The sequence below is a fragment of the Heptranchias perlo genome, chromosome 38 (assembly GCF_035084215.1).
Source record: "Heptranchias perlo isolate sHepPer1 chromosome 38, sHepPer1.hap1, whole genome shotgun sequence".
NCBI lineage: Eukaryota > Metazoa > Chordata > Chondrichthyes > Hexanchiformes > Hexanchidae > Heptranchias > Heptranchias perlo.
Genome location: NC_090362.1, coordinates 9,985,325 through 10,001,821, shown reverse-complemented (window position 1 = coordinate 10,001,821; position 16,497 = coordinate 9,985,325). Strand labels below are relative to the sequence as shown.

The 16,497-nt window shown below is 46.5% G+C and overlaps 1 protein-coding gene across 1 annotated transcript in view; it reads left to right on the top strand.

The window, feature by feature from the left end:
- LOC137304580 (thrombospondin type-1 domain-containing protein 4-like) overlaps positions 1–16,497 on the top strand; it is a 99,543-nt gene that overhangs the window by 53,628 nt on the left and 29,418 nt on the right. Inside the window, exons 5-6 of the mRNA XM_067973226.1 lie at positions 2,868–3,043; positions 16,117–16,213. Coding sequence (XP_067829327.1) covers positions 2,868–3,043; positions 16,117–16,213 — 273 coding nt within the window. The remainder of the gene's footprint in view (positions 1–2,867; positions 3,044–16,116; positions 16,214–16,497) is intronic.

Here is a 16,497-nt window from a genome sequence, read left to right as displayed (position 1 = left end):
AATCATTTAGGTACTTCAGGTCGTTTAGAGACCTGATTAACATAATATTTTAGGAGGGGTGGGGGAAACACTCCCAGTTGAAATGGACGTGTTGCAGCCATCAGCCTGTGGCAGTTGCAAAGGTCCATTTGACAGGTGGGGCAGGGGGAGACCCTCACTCATTGCAGGAGGCCACTCTGTCACTTTGGACAAAGTTTGGCCTCCACCAACCTCCTCCTAACAATAAAATTCACCAACTTGCTCACTTACCCCGGTGTCCAGACACATTTACCTACCTTGCGGACCCCCTCAAATGTACATCTTCCGGATGGGGGCCGCCGTAGCTGCAGTCATGACCTCCTCGGAGGACGAACAGCCTCGCCGGCCACGCTGTCCACCTCCGACACGTGGAGCCCCACAACACAGTGCTGTGACACATCCACCTGCACAGCAGGAGGGAGGGCAACGGCAGAGAGAGATGCATCGCAGAAGGCACTACCCTCGCCACAGGGTCTACAGACCGAGGATCAGCTTCCTGGACCTCTCTGAGCAGCAGTGCACATGGAGGCTCAGAGTCACTCGACATGTAGTCGTGGACATCTGCAGCCTCCTTCATGCTGAGCTGCTCTCGGCTGGCCCGAGCACCATCTTCTTACCTGTCACTGTCAAAGTTACCACTGTCCTCAACAACTTCTCTTCCGCATCCTTCCAGGGTGCCACCGGGGACATCGCCGACGTCTCTCAGTCGTCTGCACAAAAGAGCCCTGCAAATACACCTACACCCACTCTGCAGTGACACAATGGGTGGCATCATTTGTGGGTCTTCATAGTGATCCTCAGGAAAAGGCATTATTGCACAAACCAGACAGGATTCGGAAAGACGTGGAAAAAGTGGTGACAATATAATATGTTATGTGAGTTGATCAGAAATTAAATATAGGTAAAAACCATGACAAACGCTCAAACACCCTTGTGCATTCCCTTCATGCTCACAACACGTTTGCCTTACGCTTCCTACTGCACATATGTGATGCATGCCCTGTGGCTGCAGCACAGGTAGTGGCAGGTTGGGTGAGGCTGACCGTGAAAGAGACCCCCTGCTGCGAACCCGCCACCCTCCTAATATCGGGCCCATAGTTTCTGCAGATTAGTTTTGAATTTAACCCCTCCCCCTCCCACCAACTCCCTTCAAGCGCAGGCCGTGTCCTCTGGTTCTACTGTGCTGGACAAGGCGAAATAGCTTGTCATGGTCTACATTATCTAGTCCCTTTAGAGTCCTAAATACAACAATCATATCACCTCTCAACCTTTTCTTTTCCAGTAAGAACAAGCCCAATTTATATAATCATTCCTTATAATCCAATCCCTCCAATCATACTGGTTGCTCCATTCTGTATCCTTTACGAGAGGATTACAGTACAAGAGTAAAGATGTCTTACTGCAATTATATTGGGCCTTGGTGAGACCACACCTGGAATATTGTGTACAATTTTGGTCTCCTTACCTAAGAAAGGATATATTTGCCATAGAGGGAGTGCAACGAAGGTTCACCAGACTGATTCATGGGATGGCGGGATTGTCGTATGAGGAGAGATTGAGTAGACAAGGTCTGTATTCTCTAGAGTTTAGAAGAATGAGAGGTGATCTCATTGAAACATACAAAATTCTTACAGGGCTCGACAGGGTAGTTGCAGGGAGGATGTTTTCCCTGGCTGGGAAGTCTAGAACCAGGGGTCACAGTCTCAGAATAATGGGTAGGCCATTTAGGACTGGGGTGAGGAGAAATTTCTTCACTCAGAGGGTGGTGAATCTTTGGAGTTTTCTACCCCAGAGGGCTGTGGAGGCTCAGAGATCGATAGATTTCTAGATATTAAAGGCATCAAGGGATATGGGGATAGGGCAGGAAAATGGCGTTGAGGTAGAAGATCACCGATGATCTTGTTGAATGGCGGAGCAGTCTCGAGGATGGCCTACTCCTGCTCCTATTTCTTATGTTCTTATGTTCAATAGCTGCAATATCCTTTTTTAACTGTGTCAACCAGAACTGTACACAGTATACTAAGTGTGGTTGCACCAATGGTTTATAGAGTGGCAGATTTACCTCACTATTTTGGCTCAATATTGATCTTTTAATACATCCCAACATCTGATTTGTTTAACTCACTGCCACCGAGCATTGTTGCGATAGCTTCAATTTAATGTCGATCAGAAACCCCAGATCTCTTTCATTTTCCATGCACCTTATTTTCGTTCATTTAAGTGATACTCCCATGCTGGATTTTTTGTCCCCATGTGAAGCACTTTGCATTTCTATACATTAAATTTCATCTGCCACCTGTCTGGTCAATTCCCAAGTATATTCAAATCCTCCTGTAGCTTATTCTATTCAGCCTTGATCACCTTCATTAGCTTTGTATCATCTGCAAATTTAGCTGTTTGTACTTGTGACTACTACCTCCAAATAATTTATAAAGACATTTAACAAAAGAGGTCCCATAATAGATTTGGGCTATTTGCTCATGTTGAGGGTAAACGCCAGCATGGACTGGTTGGGCCGAATGGCCTGTTTCTGTGTTATAACTTCTATGTGCTTCTATAATAGGTCCAATTCTGGAGAGGGAAGTGATTGATCAATGGGGTTGAGCCATGAGAAAAGGGATCAGTTTGTTTGAGCGTACTGGCCTTTTCCTGTTCCTAAAAATGTTCTTTGTCCTTATTTCATAAATCTTTCCTGTGCACTGGAACTGAGTGCAATCAGTTTGTTTAGGAGTAATTTGTAATTCTTATTCAGGGATATATTTTCAGCTGTTTAAGTGTACTTCATGATGGATAATTGGGACGAAAATCAGAGTTACTGGGGAACTTGACGTTTCTTTTGCTTTTTGAAGCACTGAGAAGTCGCTCTGGACGATCAATCATTAATGGTAACTGGGCTATCGATCGACCTGGTAAATACGAGGGAGGAGGAACCATGTTTACATACAAACGACCCAATGAAATTAGTAGCACTGCAGGAGAATCCTTCCTGGCTGAGGGACCAACAAATGAAGCCTTGGATGTCTTCGTAAGTTTTGTTTTTATTATTCTAACTGCTGGTCCACTTACCTCATTATTTCTCCTTCTATCTCACCAGTGACAGCTAGATGAGGCAGATTAGAAAAATGCTGAGTTAATATTGCAGAGGACAAGCCAAATACAGAAATCTCTCCTTTGTTGATACAATTATTCCTATTGAATAATAATTTCATATTGTTTAGAAATACACCCATGAAGTGAACAGCAGAATTACAGGAGACTTCATTGCTAGACACTAAGAGGGTAATTTTAACCTAACAGATTTGCGTTCGATGCCCGTTTTACAATCTGCCTGATCTTAGGCGCCATTGAGTGTAAAATCGGATGGGGTATAAAATCGGCATCTGACCTGAACGGCCAGGCGGGTTAGATTACAATTATCCCCAAGAGAGGAAACAGATCCACCGTGGCGATGTACAGCTTCCAACTTCTGAAACCTGGCATCCTTTCAGTTAGCCACTTGCAAACTGGATTAAGTTCGTGCAAATGTAAAAAAAGAGCTTTTGGAAAATTCTGAGTTACATTTTCATCCTATGAATGTCATAGAGTCATAGAGAGTCATAGAGTCATAGAGTTATAGAGTTATACAGCACGGATAGAGGCCCTTCGGCCCATCGTGTCCGCGCCGGCCATCAGCCCTGTCTACTCTAATCCCATATTCCAGCATTTGGTCCGTAGCCTTGTATGCTATGGCATTTCAAGTGCTCATCCAAATGCTTCTTGAATGTTGTGAGGGTTCCTGCCTCCACAACCCTTTCAGGCAGTGAGTTCCAGACTCCAACCACCCTCTGGGTGAAAAAGTTCTTTCTCAAATCCCCTCTAAACCTCCCGCCTTTTACCTTGAATCTATGTCCCCTTGTTATAGAACCCTCAACGAAGGGAAAAAGCTCCTTAGTATCCATCCTATCTGTGCCCCTCATAATTTTGTACACCTCAATCATGTCCCCCCTCAGCCTCCTCTGCTCCAAGGAAAACAAACCCAATCTTCCCAGTCTCTCTTCATAGCTGAAGCGCTCCAGCCCTGGTAACATCCTGGTGAATCTCCTCTGCACCCTCTCCAAAGCGATCACATCCTTCCTGTAGTGTGGCGACCAGAACTGCACACAGTACTCCAGCTGTGGCCTAACCAGTGTTTTATACAGCTCCATCATAACCTCCTTGCTCTTATATTCTATGCCTCGGCTAATAAAGGCAAGTATCCCATATGCCTTCTTTACCACCTTATCTACCTGTTCCACCGCCTTCAGGGATCTGTGAACTTGCACACCAAGATCTCTCTGACCCTCTGTCTTGCCTAGGGTCCTCCCATTCATTGTGTATTCCCTTGCCTTGTTAGTCCCTCCAAAGTGCATCACCTCGCACTTTTCCGGGTTAAATTCCATTTGCCACTGTTCCGCCCATCTGACCAACCCATCTATATCGTCCTGCAGACTGAGGCTATCCTCCTCGCTATTTACCACCCTACCAATTTTTGTATCATCAGCGAACTTACTGATCATACCTTTTACATTCATATCCAAGTCATTAATGTAGACCACAAACAGCAAGGGACCCAGCACCGATCCCTGTGGTACCCCACTGGCCACAGGCTTCCAGTCACAAAAACAACCTTCGACCATCACCCTCTGCCTTCTGCCACTAAGCCAGTTTTGTATCCAAAGTGCCAAGGCACCCTGGATTCCATGGGCTCGTACCTTCTTGACCAGTCTCCTGTGGGGGACTTTATCGAAGGCCTTACTGAAATCCATGTATACCACATCCACTGCGTTACCCTCATCCACACGCCTAGTCACCCCCTCAAAAAATTCAATCAAATTAGTCAGACATGATATTCCCTTGACAAAGCCATGTTGACTATCCCTGATTAATCCTTGCTTCTCCAAGTGGAGACTAATTTTGTCCTTCAGAATTTTTTCCAATAATTTTCCTACCACTGATGTTAGGCTCACTGGCCTGTAGTTCCCCGGTTTTTCCCTACTCCCCTTCTTGAATAATGGTATTACATTAGCGGTTCTCCAGTCCTCTGGCACATCCCCTGTGGCCAGAGAGGTTCTGAATATATATGTCAGAGCCCCCGCAATCTCCTCCTTTGCCTCACACAGTAGCCTGGGATACATTTCGTCCGGGCCTGGGGATTTATCCATTTTTAGGCCTGCTAAAACCGCCAATACCTCCTCCCGCTCGATGTTAATATGTTCGAGTATATCACAGTCCCCCTGCCGTATTTCTATGTCTACATCGTCCTTCTCCATAGTGAAAACAGATGCAAAAAATTCATTTAGAACCCCTCCTACATCTGCCGGCTCCACACACAGATTGCCATTTTTGTCCCTAATGGGCCCTATTTTTTCCCTAGTCATCCTCTTACCCTTAATATACTTATAAAACATCTTAGGATTTTCCTTTATTTTGCTCGCCAGTGTTATTTCATGGCCCCTCCTTGATCTCCTAATTTCTTTTTTAAGTATCCCCCTGCACTTTTTGTACTCCTCTAGGGCTTCCTCCGTCTTTAGCCTTTTGTATCTGCCAAAAGCCCTCCTTTTTTTCCTAATCCATTCTCGTATATCCCCTGACATCCAAGGTTCCCTGGAGTTCTTGGAACCACCCTTGACCTTTACGGGAACATGTTGCCATTGTATGGTCTCAATCTCCCTTCTGAAAGACTCCCATTGCTCCGATGCGGATTTTCCTACAAGCAGCTGATCCCAGTCCATTTTGGCCAGATCCTGCCTTATCCTATTAAAATCGGCCTTCCCCCAATGTAGAACCTTTATTTCCGGCCCCTCCCTGTCCTTTTCCATGACCACCTTAAATCTCACCGAATTATGGTCACTGTCACCAAAGTGCTCACCTACTAGCACTTCTTCCACTTGGCCGGCCACATTCCCTAGAATTAGGTCCAGTACCGCCCCCTCTCTTGTAGGACTTTCTACATGCTGGCTCAAAAAGCTCTCCTGGATGCACGTTAAGAATTTTGTACCCTCTAAGCCTTTTACACTCTGAGTATCCCAGTTAATATTGGGGAAGTTGAAATCCCCCACTATTATTACCCTATTATTTGCACAATTTTCTGAGATTTGCCTACATATCTGTTCCTCTATCTCCCCCTGACTGTTTGGGGGCCTATAGTACACTCCCATCAAAGTGCTTGCCCCCTTTTTGTTTTTAAGCTCCACCCATATGGCCTCATTAGAGGAACCTGCTAATATATCATCCCTCCTTATGGCAGTAATTGATTCTTTAATTAATATTGCGACCCCCCCTCCTCTTATACCTCCCCCTCTGTCTCGCCTGAAGATTCTGTACCCCGGAATATTGAGCTGCCAGTCTTGCCCCTCCCTCAACCATGTCTCTGTGACAGCAACAATATCATACTCCCATGTGTTTATCAACACCTTCAGTTCATCCACCTTATTCGCAAGACTCCTTGCATTAAAATAGATGCCATCCAGCCTTGCCCTCACATATTTGCCCTGTCTTCCAAGCTAACTTGTTTTTTTCTCTATATTTGGCTGCACATCACCCCCTATTGTAGCTCCACTCTGTATCCCATCCCCCTGCCAAGTTAGTTTAAACCCCCCCCAACAGTGCTAGCAAACCTCCCCGCAAGGATATTTGTCCCGCTCTGGTTCAGGTGCAACCCGTCCGACTTGTACAAGTCCCACCTTCCCCAGAAGCAGGTCTTTGTTAAATGGGCAATAAGACATCTGTTTCTCATCTATGATTGTTAAAACAGTTCAGTTTGTTCAGGGAACATGAACATTACTGCCAGTTGCCATTATTTTGCTGCCAGTATGTTCAAAGGAGATTGCTAATATAGCCTTGAACCACATAATGTAGGACTGGAGTCACATGTAGGCCAGACCAGGTAGGGATGGCAGGTTCCCTACCCTAAAGGACACTAGTGAACCAGTTAGTTTTTTATGACAGTCATAGAATCATAGAATCCTAGAATCGTTACAGCATGGAAGGAGGCCATTTGGCCCATTGAGACCATGCTGGCTCTCTGCAAGAGCGATCCAGCGAGTCCCACTCCCCCGCCCTATCCCCGTAGCCCTGCAAACTTTTTCTCTTCAAGTTCCCTTTTGAAAGCCATGATTGAATCTGCCCCCAACACCCACTCAGGCAGTGCATTCCAGATCCTAACCACTCGCTGTGTAAAAACGTTTTTCATCATGTTACCTTTGGTTCTTTTGCCAATCACCTTAAATCTATGTCCTCTGGTTCTTGACCCTTCCGCCAATAGAAACAGTTTCTCTCTATCTACTCTGTCTAGACCCCTCATGATTTTAAATACCTTTATCAAATCTCCTCTCAACCTTCTCTGCTTTAAGGAGAACAAGCCTAGCTTCTCCAGTTTATCCGCGTAACTGAAGTCCCTCATCCCTGGAATCATTCTAGTAAATCTCTTCTGCACCCTCTCTAAGGCCTTCACATCCTCCCTAAAGTGCGGTGTCCAGAATTGGACACAATACTCCAGTTATGGCCAAACCAGTGTTTTCTAAAGGTTCATCATAACCTCCTTGCTTTTGTATTCTATGCCTCTATTTATAAAGCCCAGGATCCCATATGCTTTCCTAACCGCTTTCTCAACCTGCCCTGCACATGCAACGATTTGTGCACATATACCCCCAGGTCTCTCTGTTCCTCCACCTCTTTTAGAATTGTACCCTTTAGTTTATATTGCCTCTCCTCGTTCTTCCTACCAAAATGTGTCACTTCACAATTTTCTTAATTAAATTTCATCTGCCACGTGTCCGCCCATTCCACCAGCCTGTCTATGTCTTCTTGAAGTCTATCACTATCCTCCTCACTGTTCACTACCCTTCCAAGTTTGGTGTCATCTGCAAATTTTGAAATTGTGTCCTTACATCCAAGTCCAAATCATTAATATATATCAAGAAAAGCAGTGGTCCTAGTACCGACCCATGGGGAACATCACTGTACACCTCCAGTCTGAAAAACAACCATTCACCACTACTCTCTGTTTCCTGTCACTTAGCCAATTCTGTATCGATGCTGCCACTGCCCCTTTTATTCCAGGGGCTTCAACTTTGATGACAAGCCTATTATGCGGCACTTTATCAAACGCCTTTTGGAAGTCCATATACACAACATCAACTGAATTGCCCTCATCGACCCTCTGTTACCTCATCAAAAAACTCAATCAAGTTAGTTAAACACGATTTGCCTTTAACAAATCTGTGCTGGCTTTCCTTAATTAATCCATACTTGTCAAAGTGACTGTTAATTTTGTCCTGCATTATTGTTTCTAAAAGTTTCCCCACTATCGAGCTTAAACTGACTGTCCTGTAGTTGCCGGGTTTACACCCTTTTTTGAACAACAGCTTTCATGATAATTTTTCTAGTGCTAAATTTACTAGAATTTACTAACGTCTACTAGATTTATTAATTCAGTTTTACAACTTGCCACGATGGGATTTGAACTCACAGGGCTAGAAATTCGACTATTTAGCACCCATTGTTTCGGAGCCTCCTGAAGATCCAAAATGGCATCCCAGATCCGTGCACATGCTTCTCGCGTGATGTGCGGCGGACACCATCTTCGTAATGGATTTTGTGCACGCGCAGATAAGGAACGCAGGCAGCATGTAAAGTAGGGAGAATATGCATTTGATCAGTGTGCAATGCTGATTTAAAGGGATAGACACCATTTTGGCACTTAACGCTCCACTCAACGCATTGTCTTAATCACAAACACCTGAACATGCCTTAGAGTGCTTGGAGGACCCCCCACCAGTGCTACTTAAAGGAATTATGCAGGTGTTGCAGGTTAGTTGCTGGATTACTGCTTCTGGCTGCTGGTAGAAGAGGACATGTTTGTGGAAAGCTTCCTATACTTACAGAGAAGTATGCTTTAGTATATTTGAGAGTGGTTTGGCAGGTACTGTCCCACGGTTGGTGTAATTTACAACAATGTTTGAACAAGATTACTGCCAACCATGAGTGGTCCGCTAGGGCTCCCGCTGGGCATTGAACATGACTGGGAGCATGCAGAGAAGCCACACAGAACAGGTCAAGCTGTGAGGAGAGGGTCGAGGAGGAGGAGGCGCAGGGCACTGAGCAGGAGGTCATATCCCATGAGGGCCTTCAGGGAACAATGCTTTTACCTCCAGATGGGTAAGGATCAGTGCATCCGACGGCTGAGGTTCATCAAAGAGGCCATGACCGAGATCTGTCACCTGCTGCAGCCACAACTGCAGCCTCAGAGCAGGTCAAGGACAGCGTTGCCTATGGCTGTCAAGGTAACTGTGGCACTGAACTTTTACAGCTCTGGATCCTTTCAGGCCTCTGCTGGCGATATGTGCAACATCTCACAATTTGCAGTGCACTGCTGCATAAAGGAGGTCACAGAGGCACTGTACAAGCTGCGTAACAGGTTCATCATGTTCCCTCTTTTCAGCAAGCAGCAGAATGAGCAAGCCACAAGGGTTTGTTCGCATTGCAGGCTTCCCCATGGTGCCATTGACTGCACGCATATTGCCATGCGTGCTCCACATGTCAACTCGGCCATCTTCATGAACTGAAAGGGGTTCCACTCCCTGAATGTGCAATTGGTGTGCGACCACACGCAGCGCATCACGGAGTTCAATGCCCGTTACCCTGGCAACAGTGACGACATCTTCACTATGCGGCAGTCCAACGTCCCACCTATCTTTGAACTGGTTCGGCAAGTGAAAGGCTGGCTATTGGGTGACAAGGGTGATCCCCCCATGAGGTGGCTCATGACTCCGCTCAGGAATCCACGCACACGTTCACAGCAGGCCTACAACAAGAGCCATGTTGCCACACGCAAAATCATTGAGCACACCGTAGGCAACGCTTCCACTGCCTGGACCACCTTCGGGTGGAGCCCTGCAGTACTCCACGGAGCGGGTGTCAAGATTCATCATGGTATGCTGCAAACTGCACAACCTCACCCTTATGAGGGAACAGTCTTTGCCACCGATTATCCGGCAAGACCCTGAGCCAGAGGAAGAGGAGGAGGAAGAAGAGGCTGAGGATGAGTGGGAGGAGACAGAGGGGGAAGTGGAGGAAGACGCAAGGGGGCAACAAAGAACACTGGCGCTGTCTACCATGGCGCTGTGTGCTCACCTGATCCATGAGCGCTATCAGTAATGTGAATAACATCTCCCAGGTCACCAACAGTCCCACAGTCCCCACCTGTCCTCTCCCATCGTCCTCTTGACCATCAAATCGCCCTCCATATGATTACACATTGCTTCCTCCCTCAGCTCATCGCAGAAATAAAAACCACCACCAAATGCAAATGAAAAGTCACATTTATAAGTTAACAAATGAAATGATGAAAACAAAAGAAGACTATTCATCCTTGTGCATTCCATTTAATGCCTGTTGTTCATGTGCCTTTACCTATCCTAGTGCTCCTACGAGGTGCGTCCACAGTGGCTGGAGCATGGCTGGTGGAAGGCTGCTGACCTCAATGGAGGAGCGTGCAGACGGGTGCACTCCGCCGGCTAGCCGCTCAAAGTCCGCACCGGGGGAAAATCTTCCCCACCATCTCTCCTGACATAGCCATCCTTCCTGGCACCACGGTCTCTCCTTATGCTAGGCACCTTCTCTGACCAAGAGCCCTGCTTCAGGACATTTTAAAATGCTGTCCTCTTGACCAACGAAAATGGTCTCCAGTGTGACAGAGCGTCCCAATGTAAGAGAGAGCGTAGTTGGGGGGAGGGAGTGCCCTAGTATGCAAGAAAGAGAGCGAGAGTATGTGAGAGAGATTGAGGGGAATTTTAACACCACCACAACGGGCGGGAGATGGTCGGAGGTTTAAATCGACAAATATGCGAAACCTGAACCCAATCCGCTGCGAACGCGCCTGCTTCCATTTTAACTGCGGCAGGTTTGGGGGCGTCCGAGTATCCCACACTGCAGAGGCTGGCCCATGATTATAATATGTAAGTGAGGGTCCGATGCTGATATTTTGGCAGCCGTTTAAATTTAATGCTGGCCGGCCGGGTTGCCCAGAGGTCAGGAAACCCGGCAGCTAAAGGGAGGCGGGAGCAGCCGGATCCAGCAGGTAAGTTACCTAATACAGCACTGCTTGTGGGCCAAGAGGAGCAGGAATGATTCCCCCCCGGCCGCTCAAGCAAATCTTCTGTCGCGATAAGCTGACCCCCTCCCACCTCCAAACCTGCAATGTTTCCTGGACCCCCCTCCCTCCGATGGCCGGTCAGACTCCCCCCCCACACCCCCTTCCAAACCCTCCGTCCCAAAGCTTCCCGGTACCCCCCTCTCTCCCGCCTTCCCCCACCAACCCGCGATGCTTCCCGGTTGCCGGGGACCATCCCGAACGGATGGTGGCTTTTGTGCGCTGCAGTCGGCCAGCCTGTCAATCTGGTTAAATTTGGTTGTTCCTGGCATTTCCAGGTTTGCCCCCGCAAACACACGCCCCCACTCCATCCCTGCCGCCCCGTAAACATCGGCGCCATTGTCTGTATGTGAGAGAGACCACCTTGGTGTGTAAGAGTGAGTCCCAGTGTGTGAGAGGGACAGCACCCTCTGGTCTGTGAGAGTAAGAGAGTGTCCCAGTGTGTGTAAGATAAAACCCAATTGCATGTAAAAGAAAGAGAACTCCATTGTGTGAGAAAGGTTCAGAGTGTGAGGGTTCAGTGTATGAACAAAGTGCCCATGTGTGTGAGAGAGAGCGTCCCAAATGTGAGGCAGGGCCCTGTATGAACAGTCGTATTTACATCTTTCCCTTTCCGACTACAAAGATGCCATTGTCTACAGACACTTCTCTGTGCACACTGACTCACATGGATCCCATTCATGCAACATCATCAAACCCACTTCCTAACATTGCCAAAAGCAATGTCTGCATGCACATCAACTTCAGTGAAATTATAATTTTAGTCAAAACTGATATGTGCCTACTGTTTCTTTCTACTGTGATTCCCCTTGTTGCCAGTGTGTGACATGTGACCTCTTAAATCTAGCCTTGTGCTTCTTCTAAGTGCTACCTAACTGGCAGCAGTGCATAAGATGACCTGCTGCTATGTGTCATTGTGAGCCACTTGAGACTGAAGAGGCCCTCATCTCGTGGCAGCTAAATTCTGAGAGGGACCTGGTGCAGGCTGCATCTTTTGTGCTGGTGCAAAGCCAGCCTGGTCCTGCCTCCTTTCTGCCATATGTGCTAGTATCTGAGGGAGATGGAGGGAGGGCTTGTATGTGCTGCTATCCTAAGAGACAATGGCATCATGTGAGCACATTCCTGCCATCCCACTGGAGCTGAGCACTGGCTCTGTACAGCTACTTTTTTTTATTCGTTCATGGGATGTGGGCGTCGCTGGCAAGGCCAGCATTTATTGCCCATCCCTAATTGCCCTTGAGAAGGTGGTGGTGAGCTGCCTTCTTGAACCACTGCAGTCCGTGTGGTAAATTACTAATGGGATCACAGACCTAATGGTACCACATGGATCAATAAAGTCTAAGAGATGGCTATGTGTAACCTGTCAAAGCCCATTAAGACAGCCCTCCCCTTTGGTATCCAGGTCTCTATGGCAGCAATCTGAGCATCCATGGCAGGAGCTAAGATTGTCCATAGGACATCAGTCATGGCTGGCTCTGCTGCAATTCGTCCTGGAACTGTCGCATCCTTCAGAGAAGATAGCAATGCTGTGAACACTTCTGTCCTGATGCTGTATATATGGGTAGTAGAACCATAGAACCATAGAAAAGATACAGCACAGAAGGGGGCCATTCGGCCCATCGTGTCCGCACTGGCTCGAAGAACAACCAGGTGCCCATTCTAATCCCACTTTCCAGCACCCGGTCCGTAGCCCTGCAGCTTACAGCACTTTAGGTGCAGGTCCAGGTACTTTTTAAAAGAGTTGAGGGTCCCTGCCGCTACCACCAATTCGGGCAGCGAGTTCCATACACCCACCACCCTCTGGGTTAAAGAGTTTTTCCTCATGTCCCCTCTAATCCTTCCGCCAATCAGCTTAAATCTATGTCCTCTAGTTCTTGAACTCTCCGCTAGGGGAAACAGGTACTTCCTGTCTACTCTATCTGGGCCACTCATAATTTTGTACACCTCAATCAAGTCACCCCTCAGCCTCCTCTGCTCCGAGGAAAACAACCCCAGCCTATCCAATCTCTCCTCGTAGCTGCAATTTTCAAGCCCTGGCAACATTCTTGTAAATCTTCTCTGCACTCTCTCCAGAGCAATTACGTCCTTCCTGTAATGTGATGACCAGAACTGCGCACAATACTAGTGAACGTCTTCAATTGACCCACCATCTCCCGTACATTTTCAGAGACTGTCCCCAGTGCCTGCATGTATGTTTGAAGCTCTCCAAGCACCTGTTTTTTAAAAGCAGACCCGTGAGACCTGGGTCCCGAGGTAGTTCCGCTAAGGTTAATATCTCCTAACCCTTTGGTTAGCAACACCTTCCTCCTGCCTACTCCTTCTTTGTGTATCACCTTGTGTAAATCCCTCTGGTTCATTCTCTAATGTTCCTCAGATGAAAGTTTCTTGGATGGTGCTTGTCAGGGAGAAAATGAGTGATAGCATGTGTAATGAAGTGTTGGCAGGCCTGAAAGCAGAGGGGCCTTGTTCATCCTCTTCCTCTTTTGCTTCTTGTTACCATGTCACATCAAGATGGGAAAAACGGATTGTGGAGGATCGGAGTTCACAACTTTTAATAGAAGGATTGAGTTGAGGGTTTTATGATGTAGTTAGCTGACTGGTTATGTGTGGTGCAGTACCATAAAAAGGAAGGCAAACCTGCCTTCTGATTTTACTGTTTCACAGTTCCTCTGCTGTCTGCCTTCATGTAAGCTTCAATGTTTCCTTCTTGAAGGAGAAGAGAGGGCTGAGGCGGGGGTCCACCAACTGTGGACAATCCACGGACCGCTGGTTAGGCCATTGTAGAGCTTGAAAAATTAGTCAGAGCTTGCACAGCGCACAATCCAACTAGTCTTAACAAACTTCCAGGAAATTGCCACAGGAGCCTCAATTCAATATTGAAATGAGGCCTGTGCTCATTTCAGGTGGGCACAAGGACCTCCAAAAAAAAGGGCCCTGATGAATTTGGTGGTGGCCCAAGCCTCCGCGCAAATCGGGCATGGGCCATCACTCTGCTAAATTCATCATAGTTGTGCCCGTAAAATGGGCACAGCATTGTTGAATTTATGTCCCGTTGGTCTTGGAGGGGGTACAGCAGATTCACCAGAATGATACCAGTGTTTAAATTATGAGGACAGGTTGCATAAGCTTGGCTTGTATTCCATTTGAGTTTAGAAGGTTGAGACGTGATCCAAATGAGATCTTTAAAATGACAAAGGGATTCAATAGGGTGGATACAGAGAAACTATTTCCTCTGATGGGGGAATCCAGAACAAGGGGGCATAATCTTAAAATTAAGATTAAAATTAATAGCTAGGCTATTTAGGAGTGAAATCAGGATGCACTTTTTCACGCAAAGGGTAGTTGAAATCTGGAAGTCTCTCCCCAAAAGCACTGCATCAATTGGAATTTTCGAACCTGAGATCGAAAGCTTTTTATTAGGTAGGGGTATCAAGGAATATGGAGCAAAGACAGGTAAATAGAGTTGAGGTACAGATCAGCCATGATATAATTGCCAGAATAGGAAGTGCAGGCATAGCTTTAAGGTGCTGCATCTGCACTTTTAAAGTTCTGCATAGAAAATCCTGTCACCAATTTTGTTGTTCTCAGCACTGGACGCACACCTGGCCAACATTAATGAGGAGACTTTGGAAAACATAGGGAGATCCCCTCTGTGCACTGGTGGAACAAATTGCACCATGCAAAGTTCCCATGTCTGCATTGTACTGGGAGCAGAATTTCAGCCTCTACTGTCTTTGTCACCTCCTTCCACTAAAGCCTCAGAAGACTGTGCTGTGCAGTAAATCACAGCCATTCTGTGAAGATTTTAATTTCAGCTTTCACACAAAGTATTTAGTAATGATACGTGGTCCTTTACACTGCTGCAAGCATTTAAATCCTGCAGCGGCACACTCCTACCCCCAAAAGGTCAAGTTCTCCATTAGAGGTGAAGAAAACACTCAGAGCCTGTCCAGAATATTCTAATTAGGCTGACTGGAAGATTTGCTGGGATCAGTGCTGGGCGAATCAGACAGGACGAAGTCACAGCTCACCACACTTCTTGCGGTGATACCAGCTGAGACGGAAATCTAGCCTGCAGTATTGATCTAGTATGGTTTTGTGAAGCAGAAATAAATAAGCCATTGGCAGTAAAGCAGCTACTAAGTATATTGTGAATCGGAGACATCATCACTCATTGCATTTCCATAACAAGCAAGAAAGAGCCAGAGCTGCTCCTTTACATAGAATTACATAGAATGTACAGCACAGAAACAGGTCTTTCGGCCCAACTGGTCCATGCTGGTGATTATGCTCCACATGATCCTTCTCCATCCCTACTTCATCTCACCCTATCAGCATATCCTTCTATTCATTTCTCCCTCTTGTGTTTATCTAGCTTCCCCTAAATGCATCTATGCTATTCGCCTCAGCTACTCCTTGTGGTAGCGAGTTCCACATTCTCACCACTCTCTGGGTAAAGAAGTTTCTCCTGAATTCCCTATTGGATTTATTAGTGACGATCTTATATTTATGGCCCCTGGTTCTGGTTTCCCCCGCAAGTGGAAACATCTTCTAAACGTCTACCCTTTCAAACCTTTTCATAATCTTAAAGACCTCTATCAGGCCAGCCCTGAGGCTTATCTTTTCTAGAGAAAAGAGCCCTGGCCTTGAAGCTTATCACAGACTCTGTGCAGTAGTTCACGTTAAGAACATAAAAAATAAGAGCAGGAGTAGGCCATATGGCTCCTCGAGCCTGCTCCGCCATTCAATAAGATCATGGCTCATCTTCTACCTCAACTCCACTTTCCCGCCCAATCCCCATATCCCTTGATTCCCTTACATAGAGTGTGGAAAACCTGTTACTATTTTGCTCTGTACATGTTGCATGAGGTTGGGATATGGCTTACAGCAGACATACGTGACCTCATGCCGTCATCATTATTTTCCAGATGATCTACCAGCAGTCGAATCCCGGCATTCAATATGAGTATATTCTTCCCAAAGCAAATGTTGTCAGTCATCAGCTACCTCCCAGCATCAGACCAGGTAAGATGAAAGAAGAAAGAACTTACATTTATATAGTGCCTTTCGTGTCCTAAGGATGTCCCAAAATGCTGTACACAGTCACTGGATTATTTTTGAAGTATAGTCACTGTTATAATGTAGGCAAATGTAGCAGCCAAGTTACACACAGCAAAGTCTCACAAACGGCAATGAGATAAGTAACCAGTTCATCTGTTTTGATGATGTTTGTTGAGGGATAAATGCTGGCCAGGTCACCAGGAAAACTCCACTGCTCTTTGAATAGTGCTGTGGGATCTTTTACATCT